Source organism: Gopherus evgoodei, chromosome 8 (assembly GCF_007399415.2).
Source record: "Gopherus evgoodei ecotype Sinaloan lineage chromosome 8, rGopEvg1_v1.p, whole genome shotgun sequence".
Lineage (NCBI taxonomy): Eukaryota > Metazoa > Chordata > Testudines > Testudinidae > Gopherus > Gopherus evgoodei.
The window spans coordinates 3,215,962-3,238,160 of record NC_044329.1 but is presented as its reverse complement, the minus strand read 5'-3'; the positions used below and the strand labels follow the sequence as shown (position 1 = coordinate 3,238,160).

Below are 22,199 nucleotides of genomic sequence, written 5' to 3'. Positions count from 1 at the left end.
CTGTGTGTGTCTGAAGAAACACAGAACCCATGAAAAATTAAACCTGAATCCCCCTGGGTTTACACTCTAGCTCTTCCTCCCTCTTCCCCTCAGGGCTTGCGGTTCCTTTTCTTGGAAATAAAGACTTGTAACCACTCACCTGAAATAGAAGCAGAAGAGCATGGGCCAAATTCATTTGCTGCACCACCACTCCCAGGGCAAAACTACGCTCTCACACCATTAACCTGTTAATTGCCCCAGTGAATTGACATTAAGTGGAATTGAGTTCTCTTAATAGGAAGCTCATAACAGGCAGTGACAACCCCAGGTAACCGGCTTAGAAACATGGCTCCGTAGCGGTGCCTTTTGATGGTCTCCCAGGTAATCGCTTTGCCCTTGGTTACCACAGTGCCTGGGAGTACGAACCCTGCTCCCTAGTCCTAGGTAAAAGTCCCTAACCCCCGTTGTGGTGTTTTACATACAGAGCACATGCCACTAAATCTCCTAAGCCCTCCCGCTGCAGGATGAATGCGCCAGGAATACTTTGGCTGACCCCTTCATTCCACTGGGGTCAGTCATTTGGTAAGGGGCAGTTTCATTTAAACTGAGAATTAAACTAACTGCTCCTGCCGCGTGACCCAAGTTGCCACTGAAGAGGTGTCTCCGTAAACCTGTTACATACAACACCCAGCGCTGGACCCAGCGTCATGCTGCCTTCTCAATGATCCCCGTTCCCCTGGGTTCTCTAGGATGCAGCGGGTTTTGTTTTCCTTAGGGAAGGACCACGGAAGAGCGACTCACCCCGTGGCGGCAGCCATGATGCAGCCTCCATCCTCAGCGCGGGCGGCACAGCAGCCAGCCGAGTCGTGGCTCATGCCCAAGTTGTGGCCCATCTCATGGGCCAGGGTGGCAGCGACGCCGATGGGGTTGTCGGAGTGATCCTGGTCAGAATCAAAGAGCAGCGTCAGCATGTCACTGACACGTCGGCTGTGCGCTCGGGCCAAGAGATGCATTTTCTGCTGCTGAAGGTGGGCCTGCAGTCACGCTCTCAGCCAGAGCAGCCTGCTCGATGGGGCAGTTTGGATCCAGGTCTGGACGCTGCAGCTTGGGCCCATCTCTGTCTGTTTCAGATATCTGGTGCAAAGTGGCCTGCTAGCAACGAGCACCAATCTGTACTGCCTAGGGCCTGTCTTGTCTGGGCCATAATGCTGTATAACAGGCCTTTACATTTGGTTGAATTGAATATTGCTTATCGTTAGACCTCAGTTGCCTTTTACACAGTAGGAGTGGTAGCACCATGTGCTGGATTGCTGGCACCCGAGACTGAAGTCATGAAGTCTTGTTTTCTACGCACAAATGCTCCAGATTCAACTCCCACCTCAATCTTCTCCCCACCAATGTTTTGTCTGGACTGTGTGCGCCCGGGATTAATGAGGTATCCAGAGCCTTTCACGGATGCATGGAGAATTGTTACCTGGGGTTGTCTTTAACCTTTTATGAAAGGGAATGCTGGAGACCAACCTAAAAAAGCATTTTCCCTTTGGTTTTCTGGGAGGCAGCTATCACACATATTTGCTACGCACAGGAAACGACTGATTAGTTGTTAGCAATAACTTACCATGTTCACCCCTCCTGATTGGAAATCGGAGCACATGGCCATCAGCGGAGCTAAGCCGATTGTGGTGCCCTGGAACGACATCCCACTGAAAACAATCCGGAGAAATAATGAAATGGGACAGAGATGTAGTCTGAGGTCTTGTAGAAACCAATGCTGTCTGTAGCCCTATGAACTTACATCAGACCATAAGGAAATGGTCTCTTCATTAATACCTTTCCTGCTATCTTCCCAGTTTAGCTTTTCAGCTCCATCATTCCTCTCCCAGAGCTAATAGTTCACCTTACACCATCATCAAGCCATCTGGACAGTGCAACCAATCTGACTGCTTGTAATGGCCTGGTGATGTTCCGAGCAGATTACTGACTTCCTGGACTTGGAAACAAACACACAAGAGACTGTCCACTGATAATCCATCCCAGGCTGTATCCCGAGCCCAGTGCATGCTGGGGCCTCACGCTGGGAATTTAACGAGTGCTGGGTGAATACCCAGGCAGTGCAGATCTATTCCAGGGCTCACTCTGCTAGCTCAGCACATTGATTTAAGGAGTCCCCAGTCACCTGGAATGCTACACTGCCCTTCTGAGATTTTAGAGTCTCGTAAGAAAGCGGTGGCTTGGGGAAATCGCATCCGACCAGACACCCAGAACAGTATGAAAAACAGAATGAATCTGTCTGTGAAAAACCTCAGGGAAAAGGTGTTGCATCTGTGCATTTTCTGTTCACTGGCTCCCACTCCACTTCCCACTACCTGCTAATGGGGGAATTCTCACTGGAGAAAGAGGCAGGACTAGGGAGCTGCTGCAGATTGTTCTTCTAACAGGCCCACTTTGCTGGCCCTGTATCCAGTGGCACTAATCAGATCAACAGGATGAGTCACTCTGATTAGCCAGCTAGCTCCCAGCCCCTGCGCCAAGCATGTCAGAGTGCAGAATGATGCACTTGCTAACACCGGGCCCTGTCCCAGAACTGGCTGAGGGCCTCCTGCAACCTGCACTCACTGAAGACTGTACATCTTGCCTTATGGCCCAGATCTTCAGAAAAGTCTGTGCACAATTGTGCATGCAAAGATGCACAAGCATTTGCACATGTATTATGTATGCACAATAATGGGAATGACAGTCCCCCACTTCAATGTATATGTACTGTGACTGCATACCACTTGGGGGTATGCACCTTTCTAAAGCTCCAGCCCCAGGAATGTGTTCCAACTAGAACCTTGTCCATGTTGATTTCAAACCATGTCCCCAGATCCCTTGGGCAGAGAGTTCATGTTATTCCAGGAAAAGCAACATACGTGATTAACTGGGCATTGTCGTGCTTTTTGCGGGCTAGCAGCTTGCGCCTCCAAGCCAGAAAGGACCAAAGGGTGGAATGTGAATTCTCGGATATATCGCACTTATTTCGGTCAGTCCAGACCTCCAGCCCCACCAGGGCAATCCGAATGTTCAGGGATTTGTAAAACTAGAAGATGCACAGAGAGGAGAGAAAAGAGCTGATCAACTGATTGCTGCTGATTTTTCTCCTCGTTTTAAACCGTGAATATGAACGATGCTAAATATGCGACTTTTGTACAATGAGACAGAACCGTATGTTCAGGGAAAGTGGGTCTCCCTAGAAGTATGTTCTACCCTCAGCTCTGGGATGGGAAGAGCCCCATCAGCATCCATTACAAAACCCTTCCAAAGCACAGTCTGGGCTGGATGCCAGATGTGGCGCTTTCATTGTGTGGCTAATGGTAGCAGGTTGTTGTAAGCGATGAAGGTTGCCCACAATAGCACAGCTTTGAGAAGAAACAATTCAAAACACAGAGATTTTCTTGCTAACACCCCTGAAAGAGAAGGGGATTCCCTCTAGGCTCTCCGTCTCCAATGCCTCTGCTCAGTGGAACTGTTCTGAGGGTGCCGTCCAGTCTCCACAGCGCCAGGTCATCGGGGAGAAGGAGCCAGTGGGGAATTCCCTTTGCTGAGAAGGATGCCTTCTTCCTGGCACAAGAAGTTCAGGTGATTGTGTTACGCTGAGACTTCAGCTCCTTTCCCACCGGTTACACACCTGGCCTCACCTTATCTACGTAATTAGCAACCTCCACTAGTTTACTCTTCGTTCGTTGAAGGTCATAGTTATTCTTCTGAAACTGAATGAAACGAGCACAAATCAGCATCATCCTTTAAAAACAAGCAAGAGCGTTAACACACATTTAACCAGATCATGTTATTCTGAGAATACGGAGGTGACTGACCCAGTCAGTGGTGTCCAGGAGTCCTCCTTCGGTGTATACATCCTATTCGCAACAGGAGGAGATACACATGTCTAGATCTTGTAACACTGATCTGGCGCTGAGCTGGCGATATCATACCACCGTGATGCTAGCCATCGAACAGAGTAACACGTGTTCCTCCTAGGTGAGAATCCCCTGGCCAGACATTTACGTAAAGAGCTGACTAATTTGCCATGTTACGCACACGGTAATGTAACTTCATGCCTATAATCAGCACAACCACAGTACTTATCATAGAAGATTCGTTACACAACTCACTTAACAGACAAGAATGACAGCTGCACTGCTTCATTTAAAACACTTTTGGCCCATTGAAACATGTGGTAAATAATGATTTAACTTGGCAAACAATGTAACTTGTTTTAAGTATGTGAATCAAACAAAAAGATCTTTTTTAAACCAGACTGGGTGTTCTCACTGGAAAAGCTGGGACATTTTTTCTTTTAGGAGGGGGCAGTTTGCATTGATCACATCAAGGGTTTGACTAACGAAAGGGTGAAGAACATCTGGCAATCCCCGGATAGGCTGCATTTTCTTACAATCTCCTGGTGTCTAACAGAGGTGAAACACCCAAAATCTGCCTCTCTAGTGTCATTCAGAATAAGTTACAGCCAATAGCCCTGAAGGAGCTGTGCAATTTTAGCATCAGATTGTAACTTTATGAATGAGGCTGACCTCCCTATGCCACTCTGTGCTGATAAATTAAATGATCAATTAAATGTTGTCAGGTTTGGGATGGTATTGAACCACTTCGACACAGAAAGTTTAGATTTGAAGCATCTGAAACCTCAGCAAGAGCTTTCTTTACCTCCACCACTAAATACCAACTGAGATAGTAGCTAATCACCTGGATTTCTTTAGCAAAGGGACAGAGAGTAGAATTAGGAGACCAGGTTATCCCTGAGAAACCCCACAACCCCAAATCTCAATCTGTAGAAAGCTGTCTATTCCAGGAGCAACATCATTAAACATGGAGTTGTGTAACTGAATGAATGCTCCTGCATGCTGACTGCGAATAAGATATGGAGCCTTTTCACATTAGGTCACTGGTTAGTGTTACCCAGGGTTTTCAGAACCCCAGCAGAGGTAACGTAACTGTTTCACTTCAGGCGGTGCCAGGAATAAATCAATGGGAACACAGCAATTCGGTCTGATAAAAAGATTAATGCAAGTCAGCGTGCTTTACCTAAAACTGCAGTTTATTAGATTTAAGCACACGCAGACATAAGCGATAGGTTTTTAACCTCCCAAATATTTACCTGAACTCTGCAACAGTATTGAGTAATTAATAGTGAGTTCGCAGTAGCCCACCCATCGGAGACAAAAGATGTTAGAAAAAACCTTTCTCAAGATGGCTTTAGAGGACTATTCCAAAAGAACACTCTATTATCTAGACTTTTTATAACTAACTTCTACAAAACTAATCGGTCATAATGACCCTACTGGATCATCACTTTTCCTAACTTTCAATAAACTTCTAATATCAGAGGTATCTAGACTCGAGGTTCACATCCACGTATCTTCTTTCTGTCTCAGTTATTTACTTTTCTTTCCCCTCCTCCCACTCTGACTAGCAGAAACTGCCAGCTAAATTTTGACCTTGCATCCAAAAACCTGCTTTCCAATTTACTGTTAACTATGTGGAGTTCTTTTTTATTAATGCATGGTGGCTGAATGCTCATAATATGGTTGCAATTGGCTTGATCACATTCTGAGGTACACACACCCCTCAAATCCAGGGTAACTGTTAGTAGTCAGTGCAGACTGGTAGTGACAGGCAATAGTTACATCTCTGATGGCTGTGCAGTGACCTACTTGAAATAAGTGGGTGGCCTCAATCCTAGACACTTGTCCGTATCACAGTTTCCACCTCTATTGGCAATACATGGAATCTTTCCTGGGTATTCTTGGAGTGGTCAGGGACTGGGAGGGCAGGGAAGTGGAACCCCATTTTGTACACCCTGCCGGGATCCCTCCACATCAGGGATAGCTGGGATGGCAGGGGAAAGCTGCTCCTGCTACTGGCTTCACTCTACCTGTTCCGCAGCGAGAGAGATTTGCCATGGACCCAGTTCTCAGCCACTGTAAACATGGCATATTTCTCTTACCTCTGCATAATCAGCCACCAGCAGCAGCTCCACGTACTTTGTAGACTGCAAATCCTCCCGCTTCACCTGTGACAGAGCACCCCGGAGGTTAGTTGTGGTTCATCATTTTTCTTGTCTGGCAATCACTGCCTTACTGATCATTCCCCTGCCTCTCTTGTTTGCTTCCGTTACATCATTTGAGCAGCCACTAGTTCCTAATCACCATCGTCCTTTTGGAGGAACTGCATCCCATTGGTTTCATTTCCTCAGCCCTGCTCCCGGAGGACGGAGGCTCACCCTGCTCAGAGGTGATGAGCCACACCCTCCTGCATGTTGCAATGAGTCCCCTCGCTTACATGGTACACACTCACCCTGTGACGATGTGCTGTGGCCCGGCCTCTCAATGTGTTGAGCAAGTGTGTGGTTGTGGGCTCTTCATGCAGATCTCCACAGGTCCCCTTGGGAAGCCTCAGATGTTCTGATCTGTAAATCAAGTGTTGATCCTGGCTATCAGGGACCGGCTCTAAGATGTAACTGAGATTGCTGCTCAGTACTATAAGACCACTGTTGAAATAAGAAGCAGTGAGAGAAAGGACAGTTCAGTGGTTAGTCTAGGGTCCAGAAAATCAGCATTTAATTTCCTCCTCCGCCACTGACTTCCTGTGCGATCTTGGGGAAGTCAATTAGGCTGAACGCCACTAACGTTCACTGAAATCCTTTGACAATCTGGGCCTTAGCTTCTAGGTGTCTCTGTGCCCCATCTGTACTCGGGGGACAATAGGGGTGTTGTGAGGTGCTCAGATACTGTGGGGAAGGGAGCTAAATAAATACTTCAGACAGGGAAAGGATGTTACCCGTTAACAGAAGAGCTTGTTGAGCTTTTTTTGTCTAAAATATTGTGCGTCAAGCGGCTTATCAACTGAATCACAAATTGGCCTTTTGAATAAACATGAAAAGGTTTTGTTTTTTTCAAATCAATATTTTCCTCCTTTGCCTCATTTCCTCAAAATGGAAGAAAGGGAGGAAAAACCTATCTCCTCGCCTGCCTCTTCCCCCCCCCGCTCTTTTTCCAGTGGGAAAAAAGGGAAGGGAAGCCAAGCCAAAAGCCTGTGCATTTTGAAACAAAACAATGTTTTTCATTTTGTTTCCCTTCATGAAAAAAAATTATGTGAAAATTTTCAACAATGTCAATTTTTAAGGTTTTTTCCCCCATTTCCCCCCCTCACAGAAAATACTATTTTCCAACCCGATCTAGTCAGTAAATACAGAACTACAGCCTCCCCAGTATGCAATCACATGGGGGCTGGGAATGTCACAGGTGTCTGGAAGAAAATGACATCCAACATCCATGGTCTTTCAATGAGAGTTGGGCAGTGGGCACCTAATTTCCTTAGGCTCCTCTGTAAATACCAGCCATGACCAATAATAGGTTGTTTGTCATATACCCATGTGCCTTAGATAATCACTCTTGGGGCCTTTCCGGCCATGGGGAAGTGGGTAAGAATTTATTACCCCCTAATACAAATGGAGAAATTGAGGTTAAGGGATGCAGGTGAGGCAAAGGGAGGGCCTTTTGCTGTTCTTCTGCACAGGGATGAATTTCACCCAGACTGCTTGAAATTACCCTGAAGATTGGAGAGAGACAAACCATAACACCACTGCTGGTACGTAACAAACAGTGTTCCAAGTAGGTTAAGAGCTCCTATTTTTATCTCCTTCATGCAGGTTTAATTTCATTTCAGCCTTTGAGACACTGCAGGGGTTTGCAGTGATACAAATGGAAGCCAGGGAGCAACAGATCCTTAGCACATCCCATGCAGGAATTCCCTTCCCCCAACTGCCCAGGTCAGGACCCACCTCTGGCTGAGGCTTCTTCTGCCCAGCTCTTTTGTTCTGTGCTTCTGTGCATGGCACAGTGTGGGAGGGGAACTGGTGCATCCTATTTAACAAAGTGAGTGGCTGATAGAAATGAGCTATCAAAGAACATAAATAATGTCTATGGCCAAGGAACGCTCTTTCGTTATCGTCTGGGGTCGTATTCAGGATGCTCTCCGGGAACGGGGCACAAGATCCGGATTTCATATATTACAAGCCTGTTATTTTCATTTATAAGCTACTTGCTAGAGCAAGAGTTGACCCCTTTCAAGCAAACTAGGGAGCCATTGTGTGGCGCTTTGCCAGATTTCTCCTACAGCTCTCCCCCACAAGCCCACGCCGTGCAGTGACTCAGGCACTGCTCTGTATTTCCAGTACTAGCCAGGAGGCAGTGGTACCTTCTGACAGAAGCTGCATCTTTCCCCAGGCTCCTGAAAGGTGCATTGCAGCCATAACAGACTCGGCGCAAGATTGAAGCTTTTCCCCGAGCCCTGCAGAAATAGGAATACGTGGACAAGCGGAGCAGGCTTTTGAAAACATTAGAGAAGCCCAGTCTCTCGTATTCCCAGTGCCAGAAACACACCTCATGTCCCAGCGTTATTTTAGGTGCTGCAGGGCAATGCCAAATAAAGCTCACTCGTAAAAAGGAAATGATCCAGGTTAAATTCTGCTCTTGTTTACACTGGTGTTAGCCCACTTTAATTAACAGGGGTTGCCCCTCCGAAAGCAGCATTTGGCCCCATTGGCAGGTGCCCAGGAAGAATCCACTGGCAGGTCGCATAGCTGGGTTGGGGGGTCCCACTGAAAGCCTTGCTTCAAGCTTTTACTTCTGCTGCTTCAATGCAGGCCCCGTCCTCTTCTTTTGTTCCTCAGACACGAGCGCACTGAAGCCCTGCTGGCACTCGTGGCGTTGGATCACACAGTGGTTTATTACCACATAACTAAGGAGCTCACTTCTGCATAAGCTTCAGTGGTCCTGGTCCTGCAAACACACCTGCATTGACTAGGGGCTAAAAGTTAAGCACGTGCATGAGTATTTGAATGACTGGGGTCTATGTCTGTACAGCACCCAGCACCATGGAGCCCCAGTCCTGATCAGGGATTCTTCATTTTCTAGCAGTAACATAGGTCAACAGCAAAACCTTACAGGCCAACATCCGAGAATGCAGCAAACCTTACAAGCACCCGCATTTGCTAATCACAAACCCCAACTTTGCAGAGACAAGCAGGCATTCGTGTTTGCAAATGGGTAACTGCTCCTTTACGCGCCCTATTCGCAGACCCCTGCCCCATCCCTCTCTCTCATACATCTCTAGAAATTGCACATCCCTCGGAATGTCCCCCTAGATCTTGAAGGAGCCTCCTTGCTGTCCACTCTGGGAAGCTGCCGAGTTTTGTGAATGAACCAGCAGTTTATCCAATTTGGAGAATCCATTTCAGTCGTTTGCTGTCCACTCAGGCTGGCAGGCTGTGGGACTGTGCCTGCAACCAAGGCACAAGAGAATCCAAGGGTATCTTCATCCCCAGCTCTCTTTAGAACATGACCGTACTGCAGGGGCCTGTAACAAACTGTACAGAATTACCCCCAGGCCAGGTCATGCCGTGTTGCTCCAGGGGAGCTTACAGCAGGGTGGGTGTGCAAAGAGGCTCCCCCATCTTCCTGCACTCCATGCAGTGATGGGACATGGTTGCAGGCCTTCCGTTCCACACAATGGGAGCTGTTCTCCCTGTGAATCATCAGGGCACAGGACATCCCGGAGAAGGCAGGGTCATGCCCCCTCTTCACTCTATTCTTTGATATTTGTACTGCAGAAGCAGATAGCAGCCCCAGTCACAGACTAAGACCCAATAGTGCTGGGTGCTGTGCAAACACCGAGAGAGAAGATAGTCCCTGCACCTCAGAGCTTAGCCAATGGAACTGGCCAGGTGCCGCATGCTGCCCCCCATGAAGAGGAAAAGCAGCGAGGACGCTCACCTGTTGGCAGCTTGGCTTCACTGACTTCAGCCGAAAAAAGCTGCGATCAAGGGTCACAGGATGGGGCCCATTCTATGGGCAGCCCCCACACATTTGTCATGCAATATCAAGTCGCTAAAATCGCACTAAGACAGTTTCCTGGTGGAAAGAATAACGACTTCTGGAGGTTTTCCTCATGCAAGTGCATATTTAACAATACTCCTAGGTGGCTACATTGCCGTTCTCCCCACGTTGTAACAGAAACCTCATTTGTACTATTGTAATCAAGGGCTGATGGAAAGTATGTTTCCCATGTGGGTCTGTTTTTCTCAACTGGCCTTTCTCCATGCATCAGGTCTGGAAAGGCTCTGGGTTTAACGGGATTCTTTGCCCAGTGGAAGACATATAGATTTGGGGGAAGAATGGCTCTGCTTGAGAGCTCTGCAGGGAAAGTGAAAACAGATGTGTGTGCTCGGCTTCCATAGATGGTTATTTAGAACAGTGCAGCACAGTGGTTGGGGCACGGGGCAGCAGGACTGCACACGTTAACCGAACTACAGCCGTTTCCTCTGACACTAAGAATAAAGTGCCTGGAAGAATGTGGGATAAAACAGAAGTAGGGTGCACCTGTGATTTCTTCTGCTTTTTTATAGCGAGTGGAATATTTATTGCAAAACACAGGTGGCCACTTTGTCCTGTTTATACCACCAGATATTTCATCTGCATTAAAAGCACTTGAGGTTGTTAAGGGTTTTTTTTGGCAAGGCCTGTTTCCTGACAGGACTAAATCTCCCCAGCCCGGCTTCCAACCAGCTTTCAGCTGGAGTTAACTGCAGACAGTGTCTTGTTTATAAACAGATGTGAAGTATCTCAGCTGAGAGCGTTCAAGAGCATGTGATATTTAGGGTTGCCAACTTTGTAATATTTAAAAACCGGACACTCCAGCAGGAGTGCTGAAAACTTCCCCGCCCCACCTCCTCCCACAAGGTCCCACTCCTGCCCTGCCCCTTCCTCCTGAGGCCCCACCCCCCATTCGCTCCTATTTCCCCGTCCCTCCATCACTCACTGCTTTTCCCCTCTCCCCCTTCCTCCCTGCGTGGGTCGGGAGAGACTCTCCTGCAGAGCTGGGGCAGGGACCTGCAGCCGCCTGATGCAGGTAGGAGGTGACCCTGACTGAGTAGGGGCTGACACAGGTGATGTCTTGGCACCTCCCCACCTCCCCTACCCGCAGTAACCGAACTTCGGGTGTCCAGTCAGTAGATCTGACCGGAAACCATCAGGTTCCCTTTTCAACTGGACAGCTGGCCACCCTCATTGTGGGCCCAGATCCCCAGATGCTGTAAGTGAATGTATTTTTGTTGATTTCACTAGAGCTATGCTGATTTACACTTGCTGAGGATCTGGTCTTTTTTCTGCCCAGGACTAAAACTTGTTGGAAATTTGTCAAACACTTTTTAAATGTGTCATTTCCAACAAAAATTCCTATGATAAAATATTCAGAAGTTATTTATTTTTACTCAGTTTCCTACCAAAGTGTCAGTTCCGACTGGGAAAACAAAGTTTCATTGCGACAATTTCAAAACTTTTCAAAAATTCAAGTCAAACCATTTGTTGAAGCCAACACTTTCCCACACAAAGCTTCGCTTTTGACCAATCCCACATTTTCTGGCCAAAAACTTTTAGTTGGAAAATTCTAGACTAGCTCTAATGCTAACAACCTTGCTAGGAAGTCACATGAGGGGAAGCCCGAAGGCTTTGGAAAGGACGAGGGGAGGCCAGAGGACAGTCAGATGCTTGTTTTGTCAGGGCTTGCTTGAATCTTACCGTAGCCCTTTGCATGCGCTGAGTGTGACGCTGGATTGTTCCAGGCCTCGCACAACACCATGGTAGAAGCAATGGTCCTGGAAAGGAGAAAGGAGATTGTCAAGGGAGGGAACAGTTGGTGAGTTCTTTTATTGTTAGAGGGTGGAATTAACTCCTGGGCAGAAAGGACCAGTACAGGACCTGGGTGCTGCTAAGTCCCACGTGAGCAATGAGAGAGCCTTTAATTCTCTCTAGTACTGTCCCTCCTGCCAGGTGAGACTTTAAGGCAACCACCACCACCACCACCACCAGTGGTTCCCTGATTCAAACCTAGCATCTTAGCTGTCATAACACGGCCTTGTGGATATGCATGAACATGCTCTTCATTGCTAATTAAATCTAAGGTGCTGTAATGTCCTGAGGAAGCTTCACAGAAGAGCAGACCGGGCTTGATCCAAAGCTTGTTGAAATCAATGGAAATCTGTCCAATGACGTCAGCTGGCTTTGGATCAGGCCCTGAAGAATGTGCTGACCTCATCTTTTAGTTCTATAAAGGGTTATATGTTATAGACCGGAAAGTCCATTTAGATGGGCTCATCTCAAGACAAAAGGCAGACTATGGTAGGAACAAGGAAGCCGCTAGGGCCAACATGCTGACAGCATTCCATCCCAGCCCAAACTCCTCACCCAGCTGTGCGCCTCTGGGGGGAGAGAGGGGAGCAAACAGTAGCAGGGGAAAATGATCTCATCGTCTTTATCTTTTAGTTTAAAATTCTAACCAATGTATATCTTTGTGCAACTGCAGCCGAGAGTCCTTGTCTGAGATCGGTCATTCATGATGATTTTTCTGACCAGGAGCCAGCTGGCATGGGCTAGTCTCACAAAAGGGTGAGAACACAGCAAGCATGGAGCTTGCACTTCGCAAAGAGCAGTGTCAATGAACAGCAGCACTGGAAGGCAATGGGGCTGAGTCCCCTAAGTCCTTTCAGTGCTTTGGAAAATTCTCTCTCTGCTCTGGTTTATATTCATTGGGGTGAGCCCAGATTGGGTATTTGGGATCTGGTGAAGACCTTGGCTTACAGAAGTGGAATACTGCCACTGGAATAGGATACTCAGCTGGCATTTTACTAGAGCGCTACAACTCCACCTACGGGCAGAGGCAAACAATCAAATCTGCTCATACACAGGAGAGTTTTGTTCCTTGTAAAAGGAAAAAGCAGCATTTTCCCCAAGTCTTCGCTTTCAAGATCTCCAAAATTCTGCAGAGACTAAAAAGAAATGGCTAGAGGCAGGCACAGGAAGAGGTTTCCCTGCAGATCTCTGCCACTGCCCCGCAGATCTAATCTGCAGCATCCGTCAGACTGTGCCCACCCAAGAACTCGTCTGAGATGGGACCATTGACTGGCCAAAGGTTTGGGGATGCAAACAGTTGCCCACTGGAGACTTCTACAGGCTGAGAATTCCAAACTCAATTCACATTCAACCCAGTCCAGTTGGGAACTCAAGTCTCCAGAAGATGAAGCCCCGTCTCCTCTTTGTACCCTCTCCTTGGATTCACCTGCATGGTCTGCATACTTACTGTGTGGTTGAAAGTGATGGTGTGGGGCATTCCAGTCTGGGTATAGTGGGTTTCAGTGTAGCCTGGTGCAAATAGGTGCCTACCAATAGCAAGGAAAAGACAAAAAAAAAGACATTTCTTTAGACTTGGCACATTATCATTGAATCATCTCTGCTGGGATATCTGACAATCACAGCGCAAGAAGGGCCTGATCCAGCTCCCATTTAAATCAATGGAAACACTCCCATTAACTGCAGTGGGTGCTGGGTTGGGTTCTAAGGCATTTAGTGTGGGAGTTCTTTGTTATGAGTCTCATAGACTTCAAGGCCAGAAGGGACCATTAGGATCATCTAGTCTGATCTCCTGCGTGTTGCAGGCCACAGAACATCACCCGCCCGCTACTGTAATAGACCCCTGATCTCTGGCTGAGTTACTGACACCCTCAATTCATGATTTACAGACTTAAAGTTACAGAGAATCCACCATTTACACTAAACCTGCAAGTGACCCATGCACCATGCTGCAGAGGAAGGCAAAATAACCCCAAAACCCAGGGTCTCTGCCAATCTGATTTGGGGGAAATTTCCTTCCCAGCCCCCAATATAGCGATCAGTTAAACCCTGAGCATGTGGGCAAGGCCCACCAGCCAGATCCGGGGAAAGAATTCTTTATAGTAACTCAGAGCCCCCCCATCTCATGTCCCATCTGTGACCATTGGGGATATTTGCTGCTAGCAGTCACAGATGGGCTACATGCCATTGTAGGCAGTCCAGCATTCCATCCCCTCCATAAACTTATCAAGCTCAGTCTTAAAGCCAATTATATTTTTCGACCCCCACTGCTCCCCTGGGGAGGCTGTTCCCGAATCTCACTCCTCTGCTGGTTAGAAACAATCTAATTTCAGGCCTAAACTTGTTGATGGCCAGTTTATCTCCATTTGTTCTTGTGCACACATTGGTGATTAACTTAAATAACTCCTCTCCCTCCCTAGAGTTTATCCCTCTGATGTATTTATAGAGAGGAATCATCTCCCCTCAGCCTTGTTTGGTTAGGCTAAACAAGGTATAGCGCACACAGAATAAAGCGGAACAAAGTGAAAAAACCCATGGCCAATGGAAGATGAGCCTTTTGGGGGCAGTCAGTACAAAGCTTTTCTCTGGTACAGATTCCACATTCTGCCATGTAACATTTACCTCTAACACAGCACTTCCCATCTGCCAAGCCCTCCACTAACACACTTTCAGAAACAAGAGAGGGGCTAATGGCTTGCACACAACATCAGTGCAATCAGAGCATCTGCGAGACCAATATTATATGTCCCTTTTCCCTATCCAGAGGGAACTTGAATGGGGAGAGGCGCGGAGTTCAAAGGTTAATGGCCATTGGCACAACTGCATTCAGATCATTTTGTCTCATGAAACACACTTATAGGTGTAAGTGCTCAGCTAGTCATCTTCCTAAGAGCTCCTTCAGACCATTTATTAAATGAAATCAGAACAAAAGAAAGTATGCCTGTGAATCCCAAACTCGGCCACTGAATGGTTCCCCACTATGTAGCACTGTGCCCACACGGCCGGGTCCCCCACTGCCACCACTGTATTTTGGTTCATTCAGAAATCTTGCCTCCAGTTTCAACAAACTCAAATGGTAACATTTAAAAAAAATGAAAATAAATAAATAAAATAGCAAAAGTAAAAAAGCTGATGCACCAGCCAGGCTTCCATGGGACATGGAACAGCACTAATCATAATTTCCTGTACAATGATGATTTCCAGAGACTTGGGGATGCAATATGAAGAAAACCACAAGATTTCACTTGAGGTTTTTAGTCCCTCTAGAGGACAGGGGCTGCATGTTCTTATGTGTTTGAGCAGTGCCCAGACCAATGGGTTCACTGATCCTCTGGTACTGTTGGCACATAGATTCAAAGATTTTAAGCTCAGAAGGGAATGTTTGATCATCTAATCTGACCTGGCCATAGAATTTAAGAACATAAAATCATAGGACTGGAAGGGACCTCCTGGTCCGAGTCCAGTCACAGGCTCCTCTGTTCGTGCAAGTAATTTCATCCAGTTACTCTCATACTGAGCCCAATAACTTGTGTTTGGCTAAAGACTCTCTCCAGAAATTCATCCAGTCTTCAGCCAACGACACCAAGAGATGGAAAACCAATCATCATTGTCTCCAATGAGAATGAGGTTCGTGTCCCTTGTGTTTTGACACTAGGCCATAAAAGATGTGATCCAAATACATCTTGGTTGAAGCCTGGGCCTATTCGGATTCAGGGTTTGGGTTCAGTCCAGCATGCATTCTAGGGGAGGCAGACCAGCTGTGAAGTCTGGATCCAGCTTGAGCTACAAATTTTCCCCAGGCTTGTGGGCTGTCCATGGCTGAGTGCTGTTATAAGCCCATCTCTGCTCCTGTTACAATGTAATGGCCCAAGAATAGATTCAGATGGTGCCATTTTACAGCTCGCAAAACCTTCTTTGTCATAGGAACAAGGCAAAGTTTGGCACCTTATTTAGGACCTGACCCTGTGCTCCTTATACAGGCAAAATTCCCCCCGAGTTCAAGAAGGAGCCTGGGATCCTGAGAAAGGCAAAGCAAACTGGATTGCTCTCAGCACTTCACTAGTAAGCACTTGGATTGGGTGCCAGGGGCAATGCTGCTGTGACGCTGTCTCCTCCTCCGCTTTCGCCCAGATGGCTGAGTTTGCAAAATTATGAAATAAAGACTGTCTCATGAATGGCAAAACTGAGAAAGTCACAACCCGTCTCTATCTCGGCAGCAACAAAACAGGGCAGATCCCGACAAAAACCAACCAGCCCATCTCTAAAAGCCTGTAAAACGATCTTGTAAAGTGACCGATCGCAGATATTTACAAAGCACCCCTTGCTGTGCTATTGACTGTCTAGGCATCACACTTGGCATCAGGCGAGGATGCCGTAGTTGGGGACTGTGCCAGCTGCTCCTCCCAAGGGGTTGTTACATTCCAGGCAGCGGATTTCTTAAAGTGCAAAGTGGGGTGGGCAGAATGTGCTTGTGCCCTTTTTATGCTTTATAAAGAAGGCCTGATGGGTTGTGGGTTCCAGCCCCCCCAAGTAACAAAATTTAAATGGCTATTTCTTTAAATGGCTTGTGTTTTGACAGGAGGCATACAGGTCTTGTTGCTCCTGGAAGACTCTACAGTTAGAGAATTAGCAGGTTTAGGACATCAGAGATACCAAGAAAGTTAAACCTGACTGATTGAATAAAAATCCCTTCCCCTTTCAGAGTGTTTGAAATTCTCTCTCTTGCCCTATATTTAACTCAAATCCTTGTGAGAAAAGCTCGGTCTGGCTTGGTTAAGGATTCAGCCTCAAACCCCTTTCGTTAAGGGATGGAAAGACCCAATCCACCTCTCTGAGTCATCCAAGAAGTGCTCCAGAAAAACCAGGAAAGACCTGAATTCCCAATACTCCTAAGGGGAAAAAGAAGCAAAATAAATAAATAAACTCCAAACTTTTCTAGGGGGAGAATAAACTCTTTACAAATCACAAAGAAGGGATTTTTTTATTCCCCCTTTGCAGGTTGCCTCTAGGCAAGGTGACCACTCTCTCCTCAGCAGGCAGCACACTGAGACTTCCATGTAGGTTGCATTTGCCTGAGCTAAATGTAAACAGCACTCTCAACAATGACTTGCAAGGGTCCCATCTCCTGAGACACCCGTTTCTCCCTCATCAGGCTGCAGTGGAAAATGTTCTTTCATGCCACAGACGAGACTGCCGCTTGCCTCCATGCAGATAATGATTCTTTTCAAGATGGGGAGAAGCAGAAGTCATGTTTGGCAGCGTTCCGTCTGAGCCCAATCGATGTCTGGAATATGATTGCTTTTATCTCTGCTTTCAAACTTCATTGTAGCCCAGCAAAGTTCATGTGGCTTCTTTCTGATGTGCTAATGCTCATCACTGGATACCTCATTATTGGCCCAGCCTTCAGTTGTGTTGCTATCAGCTGTTTCATATCTGTAAACAGCAGATAATCACAGAAACACCATGCTACGGAAAAAAGTCTCCTGACTACCCTAGCTTGCTCAGCGTGAATCTGCAAGAAACGGATGTTTCATCACCAAATTGCATTAACTTCCAGGAAATTGCTTCAAGCAATGTGTTTATGAAAGGCTCTGGATTGTGTGAAAGTCTCTGCTGAGAACCTATGGGGCAGATCCTCAACTGGTGTAAATCGACGTTGCTCCGCTCAAGTCAGGAGGCAGGATCAGGCTCCTAGCCAGCAGATCTTACATCAGCGAGGCTTTGGCTTTCATTGCCCACTTTTCAAACATGCTTTCTCTGGCACTGTGCAGTTGCTTTGTGCCAAACTGCCAGCCCTAAAGCTGGCATCACTGTCCCAGAGGCAATCACCCCACTGCAAGGTGGGCTAAGTCCAGCCACCACAAGCTCTGTCAAGCTTTCTCCCCCTCCGCTGATGGCATGTCAGGAAAAACAGGGCATGGGTGGAGGAAAGGGTTCATGGGGCTGGGGAGTAACCTTCTCCCGTGCTGATTCCTGGCTATGGTTCCAGGTATTGGGGCGATCCGAGGCATGCCTAAGTTAGAGTAGTCCTCAGGCTGCTCTAACCAGCAGAGAGACTGGCTCTCAGCACCCACACTCATCCCTCTCGGACCTGCACACACCAGTGGCACCCCAGAGCATCCGACTTCCCCGTGCTGGAGCTGAGAGGCTGGCTGGAAATAGGCTGCTGCTGCCAGTTTTCATTGAATGGACATCCTGGGGAGCCGAGTCAGCTCTGAGCAAGGCAGCCAAATGAGCGAAGGCCTGGCCCGCTGCCACAATGTACAGATGTCTTAAAGACGCTGTTCTGCTGAAGACCGGCTTGGAGTGATCTTAGCCCAGTGCAGCTCTGTCAATGATGTCATTGTTTTAAACAAAGGGCCCATCTTAATGCCACTGAGCTGCTGCATGAACAGGCCTGCAGGGAAGGCCTGGGGTCCTAACGTAGGGGTGTCTATGGTTTGCTGTCTCAGACACAGCGACAGGGCAGGTCAAGTATTCAGTGAATTAGGCTGACGGCATTTTGTGGGAGAAGGCAGCATTATGTAACGGAAATGGGGCATGGGATGCAGGGAGACCCTGCTGGGAGGCTGGTTCCTGGGGTTCCCTGGAGAGTGCTGCCTCAGGGAGGGAATCAGAGGAAAGACCGGGGATGAAAGACCTCCTTCCCTCTTCCTCTTCCTGTCAGATCTCTAAAGAACAGCAGAAAGCAAGGCAAAATGAATTGCAAATAGATGGCAGGGAAGGAAGCCCTGGGAAGCCCCTAACTGCCCCTGGAGTCAACACTTGGCAGCAATGGAGCTTAGATAAGACCAGGGCTAGAGAAGGGCTGAATAAAACATATGGTGGGAGATTTTCCAAGTCGCCTAGGAAGTTTAGAGGCATAGTCACATTAATTTAAACGGGAATTGGGGTCCAATCCCTAAGTGGCTTTGGAAAAATCTCTGCCAGGGTTTCCACAATAAATTGGTCTTCCGGTGTCTTAGAGCCAGTAAAATATTTACAACAAGCATAATCGACTAGCACAGTCCTGTGCCGTGCTGGGAGCCTTCAGTGACCAATTATCTCAATGGGAGGTGCTCAGAAATGATATACTCAGAGGTCTTCGCTGAGTTTGGCTGGGCTCCAGTGGACGTCCATGATTGTCCTTTGAGACGGGCGGGTTCTTCTAATGAACTCATGGAGCTAACAGCTCGGTTGAGGACTGTGATACAATGCCATCAGTCTGGATGGGCAGATGCCATTTTTAAAGTAAATACAAATATCTTGGATGCATGAACACAATTTTTCAAAAACCAACAGGCCACAGACCTCTTGTGGGAAACGTCAGCTGTTTTCATTTTGGTCTAGAGACCGATCCATAGGGAGTCTATAACCAGATTGAGAGCTCTGAATTTTTTCCATCCTTCTCTCTTCGCAAATGATAATAAATCTGCCCAAACTGATTGCCAAGAACATTTTGGGGTGGGAGGGATTCATCTCCCTGTCAGGCTTTCTACATCAGATTTGTCTGCATTTGGGGGCTATTCTTCCTTTCACAGAGTGGAGCTACTCCATTGACTGCAACAGAATCACACTGGTGTACCAGAGGAGACTCTGCCCCCTCTTCTCCGGACACTTTGCTAAAATCCCCTGACAGAGTTTATTGTGAGAAACTCAGCCGACTCTTCCCTCCAATATCCAGCCTGGTAATAATAATTGTCAGGGCTGCTTTTCAACATCCAACTGCAACTGGAGAGGAAAACAAGTAAGCCCTTATGTAAAACCTGACATATTTTCAAATAGAATCATAGAATATCAGGGTTAGAAGGGACCTCAGGAGGTATCTAGTCCAACCCAGTGCTCAGAGCAGGACTAATCCCCACCTAAATCATCCCAGCCAGGTCTTTGTCAAGCCTGACCTTAAAAACTTCTAAGGAAGGAGATTCCACCACCTCCCTAGGTAACCCATTCCGGTGCTTCACCACTCTCCTAGTGCAATAGTGTTTCCTAATATCCAACCTAGACCTCCCCCACTGCAACTTGAGATCATTGCTCCTTGTTCTGTCATCTGGTACAACTGAGAACAGCCTAGCTTCATCCTCTTTGGAACCTCATTTCAGGTAGTTGAAAGCAGCTATCAAATCCCCCCTCATTCTTCTCTTCTGCAGACTAAACAATCCCAGTTCCCTCAGCCTCTCCTCATAAGTCATGTGCTCCAACCCCCTAATCATTTTTGTTGCCCTCCCCTGGACTCTTTCCAATTTTTCCACATCCGTCTTCTAGTGTGGGGCCCAAAACTAGACACAGTACTCCAGATGAGGCCTCACCAATGCCGAATAGAGGGGAATGATCATGTCCCACGATCTGCTGGCAATGCTCCTATTTATACAGCCCAAAATGCCGTTAGCCTTCTTGGTAACAAGGGCACACTGTTGACTCATATCCAGCTTCTCGTCCACTGTAACCCCTAGGTCCTTTTCTGCAGAACTGCTGCCTAGCCATTTGGTCCCTAGTCTGTAGCAGTGCATGGGATTCTTCCGTCCTAAGTGTAGGACTCTGCACTTGTCCTTGTTGAACCTCATCAGATTTCTTTTGGCCCAATCCTCTAACTTGTCTAGGTCCCTCTGTATCCTATCCCTACCCTCCAGCGTATCTACCACTCCTCCCAGTTTAGTGTCATCTGCAGACTTGCTGAGAGTACAGTCCCCGCCATCCTCCAGATGATTAATGAAGATATTGAACAAAACCGGCCCCAGGACCAACCCTTGGGGCACTCCGCTTGATAGCTGGAATCCAAGGCTCTTTGCTGGTGCTGGTGACTCAGATGCACATGAAGCCTGGAACCAGCACATCTCACTTTCTCAAGGCCCTTTCCTCAGGTAACAAGAGCACGTTTATTGCTCTGGCAAAATAGGCTTGGAAGGGGAGGCGACTCTCCAGCGCTTAAGGTAAAATGCAGCTGCCTGTTTTAGAGTACTGAAAAGACTCCTCTCAGCCTGGTCAGTGACATTTGGGGTGTAAGAGCCATGCAATTAAGTCATGGCTGCAGCGCAAAGTCAGCAACACGTCCTGCTGCACTTAGCAATGGATAATGCAAACATACAAAGAGGAAGAGGAAAGGAAATGGATTTCCTGGCTGGGAAGTCATGCAATCATGGCAGCCAGGGAACAGATAATTTAGAGATGTTTCTCTCTCTCCTCCCTTGCATTACAAAGAAATCACTAACCAGCCCAAAGGAAAGAAGAGGAGGAAGAGCAGCTGCATGTCTCCAGGTGCCAACTCCATTTTCCTAATGGTAAAAATGCCCTTCATGAGCCCAGCCAAGCAAGTCAAATGCTTCCTGCCCCTTGCCTCCATCACATCGCCCCCCCATCCCTTCTCCCACTGCAGGAAGCCATTAGATACAGATAGTGTGTGGACACTGCGTTGAAGATCTGAAATATCCTTCCTGCTGGGAGGTGGACAAACCCCTTTTGGTCAGCAGTCACTGAAACAAGTACTGTAGCGGCAGGAAATGACAACCAACCAGTGACCCCCAGCTTCTTTATCTGACAGCTCAGAGCATCAGATACAGGGCTCCCTTGTTATTTCAGACACGGAAATGGGACTGGTTAGAGGTGGAATGTTTTTGCTTCTGAGGTAAAAGAGTCTAAAATTAGATCTCTCCATTGGGCTGGGAGCCTGTGAACTCTGTCTATGCTAGAAGAGTAACTGCTCTGAGCCAACCACTGTACATTTTAGCTTCCACTGCATGGAACTGGCCTTGCACGTGGTTAAAAATGCCCTTTTGGGGCCTGATGCCGTTTCCCTCATTCAAACAAGATGCCTCCTGAGGTCAGTGGGAGCTTTGTCTGTGTTAGGAATACGTGATCCAACTCGCTGTTCCCAGCATGATGCTGTATCCGCACTACAGCCAACCAAGGGGCAGGACAAGGGCAGCCGATCTGACAGAAAGCTACAAGGATAAAGTTACCAAGGGTCTGAAAGGCACTTCAGAGCTGCCATATGCTATTGTGACTGACTCCCTTCATGGCTCAGAGGGACTCAAGCATCCCTGGCTGGCCACTCTCCTGGCAGCTTCTCCCCAGCAGTTGCAGGCTGATGTGTGGTGAGGAAGGGCAGAACCCATCACTAATGGTCCTCAGCTTAGGTGGCCATCTAGGCACCAATCAACGCCCTGCAGTGTCTGGCAGCCCCTTGTCCTCCCTGTCCTTTCTGCCTGCTGGGTGCCCACTGTTGCAGTTTTCAGTAACTATGGCTGTCCCAGATCCTTTCCCTTGCCTGGGAGACTGTCACAGGATGGCCTCTGGGTGCCACCCCACCAGTGCTCTGCCAGTCATCCTTTCCTGGTGGGAGAGGGCTTTGAATCTCACTGTTCATATCACATTACCCCATCACAGAAGCCGTCCTCTGGCCAAACTCAGCAGCCCAGGCACAACCCAACTCAACTTTCCCTTCAAAGGAATATCATCTCTCCCTCAAGGACTAATTCAACCCCTTTGACTCATAGAAAGTAT

The 22,199-nt window shown here is 47.6% G+C and overlaps 1 protein-coding gene across 3 annotated transcripts in view; it reads right to left on the bottom strand.

The window, feature by feature from the left end:
- The window catches only part of ADAM19 (ADAM metallopeptidase domain 19), a 56,051-nt gene that overhangs the window by 22,486 nt on the left and 11,366 nt on the right, over window positions 1-22,199 (bottom strand). For 2 of the 3 annotated variants that reach the window (XM_030573179.1, XM_030573180.1), the window contains exons 4-11: window positions 13,171-13,249; window positions 11,613-11,689; window positions 6,331-6,523; window positions 5,981-6,046; window positions 3,657-3,728; window positions 2,892-3,058; window positions 1,598-1,682; window positions 781-920 (exon numbers count right to left, since the gene is read on the bottom strand). In XM_030573179.1, the coding sequence (XP_030429039.1) occupies window positions 781-920; window positions 1,598-1,682; window positions 2,892-3,058; window positions 3,657-3,728; window positions 5,981-6,046; window positions 6,331-6,523; window positions 11,613-11,689; window positions 13,171-13,249 (879 nt within the window). Of the gene's footprint in view, window positions 1-780; window positions 921-1,597; window positions 1,683-2,891; window positions 3,059-3,656; window positions 3,729-3,833; window positions 3,876-5,980; window positions 6,047-6,330; window positions 6,524-11,612; window positions 11,690-13,170; window positions 13,250-22,199 lie in introns of all 3 variants that reach the window. The other variant, XM_030573178.1, reaches the window with a different exon arrangement.